This window comes from Bos indicus x Bos taurus, chromosome 28 (genome assembly GCF_003369695.1).
Source record: "Bos indicus x Bos taurus breed Angus x Brahman F1 hybrid chromosome 28, Bos_hybrid_MaternalHap_v2.0, whole genome shotgun sequence".
NCBI lineage: Eukaryota > Metazoa > Chordata > Mammalia > Artiodactyla > Bovidae > Bos > Bos indicus x Bos taurus.
The window spans coordinates 26,726,610-26,732,609 of record NC_040103.1 but is presented as its reverse complement, the minus strand read 5'-3'; the positions used below and the strand labels follow the sequence as shown (position 1 = coordinate 26,732,609).

General features: G+C 58.5%; 1 protein-coding gene across 11 annotated transcripts in view; it reads right to left on the bottom strand.

Moving 5' to 3' along the window:
* Positions 1–901: 901 nt before the first annotated feature.
* The window catches only part of PALD1 (phosphatase domain containing paladin 1), an 85,041-nt gene continuing 79,942 nt past the window's right edge, over positions 902–6,000 (bottom strand). For all 11 annotated transcript variants that reach the window (XM_027530439.1, XM_027530443.1, XM_027530446.1 and 8 more), the window contains 2 exons: positions 4,536–4,691; positions 902–2,719 (listed from right to left, as the gene is read on the bottom strand). In XM_027530439.1, the coding sequence (XP_027386240.1) occupies positions 2,567–2,719; positions 4,536–4,691 (309 nt within the window). In that variant the 3' untranslated portion in view covers positions 902–2,566. The remainder of the gene's footprint in view (positions 2,720–4,535; positions 4,692–6,000) is intronic.

The following is a 6,000-nucleotide window of genomic DNA, read 5'->3' as shown; positions in this document are numbered from 1 at the left end:
TCTGGGGCTCCCTGGGCAGTTTTCCAGTTCCCAATCCAGGTCGTCCCAAGAGCCTGCCGCATCTCTATCAAGGATCCCAGATTTTTGTACTGATCATATTTTTATAATCCCTTCATCCCAGGCAGAGAAGTGCAGAACCACCCCTCACACTTACACACACACACGTGGGTGTACACACCACTGCACTCACATTCAGAAGCCACACAGAGCATCCTTGGACTCAGGGTGCTGGGAAGTAACCCAGGAGGTCTCCCTTCACCCAGGCTGGGGAGAAAACCAATCCTAGCGCAGTAGGGGCTCTGGATTCCATTCTGACCTTGAAACTTTCATTCCAGCTGACCTCAGAAGCACAGCCCAGAGTTCTGATTCCCCCTAATCCTGCAAGAGCCTAGGGAGAAGACTGGGTCTGCACTCTGCCTGCCTCATTCTCCCTCCTGCCTCTTTACACATCCATTTCTCAACACAAATGTGTTCGAGCCTTTGGGGGCCTAAAGGGACCAAGAAGAGTCTGCAGGGATGAGAAAAGGAAGTAGAGGCTGAGGACCACCCTGCTTTCACTCTGCTTCATAGCCCATGCAATTCAATTTTGCTCCATTTCCCTAAATATAACAGTCCTTCACACTTTAGTGTGAATTAGCCTGTTACATTACTTTCTTCAAGGAGAGGCTCCTCAGCACGTCAGCCCTGAGCATCCAGAACGAGATGGTCATACACGATTGGGGATGTGAAGGAAAGAGAATGATGTCCAGGAAAACCCACCTTCTCTGAGAATCAGGTGCACAAAGGGCAGGTGCTCTTGGCTCACCCTGCCCTCCCACCCTTACTCTGAGGGAACAGGGACCCCAGCTTGCACCAGTTCTGTAATACCTGCCCCACTAAAGATATTGGCAGCCAAACACACTTCACATTTAGCCATTTTTAATGCTCAAAAGATCTGTTAAAAAAAAAAATCACAAATGAATCCTCACAACACCCCTGTGAGGTAGGTAGGCAAGTATTATTCTCCCATTTTACAGATGGGGAAACTGAGGCAGAGAGGTGATGTGACCAGCCAGTAGTCCCAGCACAGCTGAAAGTCAGGGCCAACCATGAGAACGCAAAGGATCCCTCCCAGTTCAGCCCTGATCTCTGACCCCTCATCTAGACCTTGTCTGCAGAGAAATTAACACTTTTTACTACATGCAAAAATAAAACCAAAAACAACAAATCTAAAAAGGTAGTGAAAAGACTTACAGTAGATTTGCAAAAGAATTCAGCCAAAATGGTCATATATTTTCCAATACTAGGTAGACGTGAACAACTTTGGCCTCATCTGCCTCTTCAAAATACCACGACCAGTGATACATCATCTGTTTTTCTGCCCAAGTGCTGGTGTCCAACCAAAAGAGGCCTGCCTGGCCCCAAGGAGCCAGGCCAGGGGGACAGAGTCCATACCATTCAGCCCCTGCATTTTTGGGGGAGACCAGTCCCCAGAGGGAGCGCCACAGGCTCAGCTCAACACCTGCCTGCGTCTCCGAGCAACCTTCCCACCATCCACACAGTTGGTCCCAGCAGCTGCCAACTCGGCAGGCCTTGGCCTCTTCTGCTCCCATCACAAGGCAACTCGAGGGTGCTCAGCAAGGATGGCCTGCAATCCAAGTGCCCCCTTGTGCCATCCCTGGCCCACTCTCACACACTCCACTGCTCACTCCGGGTCACCCAGGAGTCCCCACAGCTCCTGCCACACCAGGTCGGGGCTCAGACCACTGTTGGGGGGCCAGGCAGAGCAGAGAGGAGGTGCTTCCCCAAACCTCCCCACCATGCTTCCAGGGAAATGGAGCAGGCCTCTCCCACAGGGTGGCATGCACCTTCTGGGAGCTCTTTCTTGCCCCCTCCAACCCCAAGAGGGGTTCCCTCTTGTTTTCAGCTCCATGGAAACCTCTACAGTCCTGCCAGCCCAGGGGAGGGGAGGGGGCAAAGGCAGGAGGGGCAGAGGCCTCCACTGAACACACAGGGAATGTGGTTGTCTTTCTTCATGTCTTGAGGTTGAGACAAGGAATGAGAGGCAAGAACACTGCAGAAAACTGCCTTTAAGGTAACAAATCTAGCCAGAGCGAAGTCCATCTCCCAGGGAGCCCAGGGCCACCAGGGCAACGCCCAGGCAGCAAAAGGGGAGAAGCCATGTGGGAGAGCTGTGAGAGAAGGAACCAACACTGGCCAGGACTGCTCTAGGCCAGGGGCCATCAGAACTGCTCGGGGCAGAGGGGAGGACGGAAGTGGTGAGAGGTTTGGCTTGGCAACTTGGGGAGTGAGTGCCTTGGAGAGCTGATGCCACACCGGGCCTTCCTGCAGGCCCTCCAGGAGCAGCCATTCACGAGACATCACAGTGGCCACCTATGCTATAACAACTCTTTCAAAAAGGGGATCCCCACCCACCCGGGTCTCTGGGAAGCCGAGGAGTCGTTTCTCAGGGCCACTGCCACCGAAGAGCATCGGGTACCCCCAGACTATGTGGGGAGGGAGGTGGCCCTGCAGGAGGCGGTGATAGCAGAAGCAGGGGCAGCGCATCCCACAGGAAGCCCCCTTCCTACAGGAAGTCCCCTGATGCGGAGAGCTCAGGGCCACGGTTCTGCTCCTGCCACCGGCAGCGCAGCCTCGAGAAGGGCTGGTCCTCCACGCTCTCGAGCTCGGGGAAGCCCAGCTGGTTGAGGATCTCGTAGATGCCGGCCTTGGCTGCCACCTGGGGAGGACAGGAGAGACTGGGGCAGTGCTCGAGGGAAGGGAGAGTGTCATTTGGGTCCCGTGCCCTCCTCTGTCACACTCCTCACTGGGCTCCATGACACATGTGTGAGTTTGGCCCAGCGCCGCCTCCCACCAGCTCAGCGACCTGCACAAGTTTGCATCTTGATTCCTATTAACTACTCCGAGCTTCCGTTTCCTTGTGATGGCAGAGCACAGCATGGAGGGCTGCGCTGCACAGAAAGCGCTCGGCAGGCAGTAAGGGCAGGTAGGAAGCGGAGAGCAGAGGGGGAGGCCAAGCACGCCCCATGCCTTCAGCCCCAATGCGCCCATGGGCGCACACAGGAGCGCAAGCCCAGCTGCTCCTGGTGTTACAGCTGGGCCCGCGGGGAGCTCTGGGGAAGCCAGCGTGGAAGCAGCAGCCGGCAAGAGCTCTTTTGCTATGAGTTCCAACTGAGGACCCGGCAGGTCCACCCAGGGCCTCAGCTCAGGCAGGTTGACTGAGGCCTCCCTAGACATTCTCCATACAGCCATAGGGCCCAGGCCCTGGCCCTAGACTCAAACCACTCAACGACCAGCCTTCTTCTCTCCCCGCCATCCTGGGGATGGGAAGGATGCAGGCTCCACTCCAAACTAACATCCGCAGGCAACCCTCACCCCCTGCCCCTCTGCTCATCCCCCGAGGCTAGAACCTCGACATCTCCCACGACCTACCACTCAGCTTCAGCTGCGGAGGGGATCAAACTCCTTCCCCCTATTTCAGCTCTCCAAGCAGAAGTGTCCTAAGTCCCCTACTACCACCAAGAGGAAGCTGAGCCCAGGCCTGCTCAGGAGGGTGGCCCCACTGTGACCTTGGTGTGACCCACCCGCACCTCAGGACCACCCTGAAGGCCTGTCTTCGGCACAAACGCCCAGCAGCCACCCATCCTGGCACCGGGCCCTGCAGGGGCCTCCCAGCCTCTGTCCCCTCACAGCTCCGACCCCACCTGCACACCTCCCGAAGCCCCACACCCTTCTTACACCTATCACTCCTGCCTTCCCGTCCACCCTGCCCACGGGAGCTAATTCCAGCCTGGAATCCAGATGCCAACCACCAGGACAAGCCGGTGAGGTCAGCAGGGGCCAGCGTCCCAGCGGAGGGGTAATTACAGGCCACTCTGCCAAGCAGGAAGGGAGACCTTTCTCCTACCCTAGAGGAGCCGAGGCGGCAGCTCTGCCTCCAGAACTAGCCAAGCCGGGAAGAGCCAAGCGGAGGGGAGGGAGGAGGGGGCCCGAGACATGTCTGTCCTAGGCCGGAAATGGTGGGCTCTGGAGCCAACCAACTGCTCTAGCGCTGACTATGGACACGGCACTGAATCCCTCTGCGCCCAGACTCCTCCTCTAGAGCAGGAGCGTACAGCGGCCACGTGAGGCAGCCCTGCTGACACGAGCTGGGGCAGACGGCAGTGCACATACCTCACAGAATCCCCGCCACGCCTCCTGAGGTGGCGCCCACTGAGCCAAGAGTACTTCCGTGGTAACTCTGAGGGCAGCGGCCCAGAGCGGCTACTTGCCTTGCCCGTGGCTGGAGGGCGGCAGGGGCGCGGGAAGCCAGAGCGCACAGGCGAAGGATGAATACGGCCTGGGGCGTGAAGCACCCAGGCGACGTTGCCTGGGGACGCAGGGAGCAGGGGCCCAGCCCAGCCCCCACCAGGCTCTGTCTGCTCCTCGCATCCCCGGCTCACGGCCTGCCGAGCACAGACGCCGTGCTGGGCCCAGAGCTGAGCGAGACACAACCTCGGCCGCATGGAGGAGCCTGTCCCCGGCCCCGCCCTCACCTCCCGCATCCAGGCGCTGAAGGGCCTCTGCCAGGAGCCGGCCTTCTCCAGGTGCAGGTAGGCGCTGAAGAGCACCAGGCAGATGTAGCGCTCCAGGTACTGCAGGCTCCGCAGCCGCAGCCTCCGGGCCTCCTGCTCCGACTTGGCCGCTTTCGCCTGCAGGACGGACGGCACGGGACGGGGGTCAGACTGGAGCTCATCCCCACCCCAGCACACTGCACACCCACACGCTCCAGACAGGCACACACGCACCACACACACCACACACGCTCCACACAGGCACACACGCCCCCCCAGTCACACACACACCACACATGCTCTACACAGGCACACACGCCCCCCACTCACACACATACCACACATGCTCTACACAGGCACACACGCCCCCCACTCACACACATACCACACATGCTCTACACAGGCACACACGCCCCCCACTCACACACATACCACACATGCTCTACACAGGCACACACGCCCCCCACTCACACACATACCACACATGCTCTACACAGGCACACACGCCCCCCACTCACACACATACCACACATGCTCTACACAGGCACACATGACCCCCACTCACACACACACCACACACGCTCCACACAGGCACACACGCCCCACACTCACACCACACACGCTGCACACAGGCACACACGCCCCACACTCACACACATCACACATGCTCCACACAGACACACACACACCATACACACACAACACACACACAACACACGCTCCACACAGGCACACACGCCCCACACTCACACCACACACGCTGCACACAGGCACACACGCCCCACACTCACACACATCACACATGCTCCACACAGACACACACACACCATACACACACACCACACACACACCACACATGCTCCACACAGGCACACACGCCCCCCCAGTCACACACACACCACACATGCTCTACACAGGCACACACGCCCCACACTCACACACACACACCACACACGCCCCACACAGGCAACATGCCCCACACTCACACACACCACACATGCTCCACATAGGCACACATGAACCACACACACATGACACACACCACACACGCTCCACACAGGCACACACGCCCCACACTCACATACACACCACACACACCACACACACCACACACGCTCTACGCACACACGCCCCCCACTCACACACACACCACACATACTCTACACAGGCACACACGTCCCACACTTGCACACACACCACACATGCTCTACACAGGCACACATGCCTCCACTCACACCACACACGCCCCACACAGGCACACACGCACCACACACACACGACACACACCACACACGCTCCACACAGGCACACACGCACCACACTCACATACACACCACACAAACCACACACACTCTACACAGGCACACACGCCCCCATTCACACCACACACTCTCCACACAGGCACACATGCCCCAAACTCACATACACACCATACACGCTCCACACA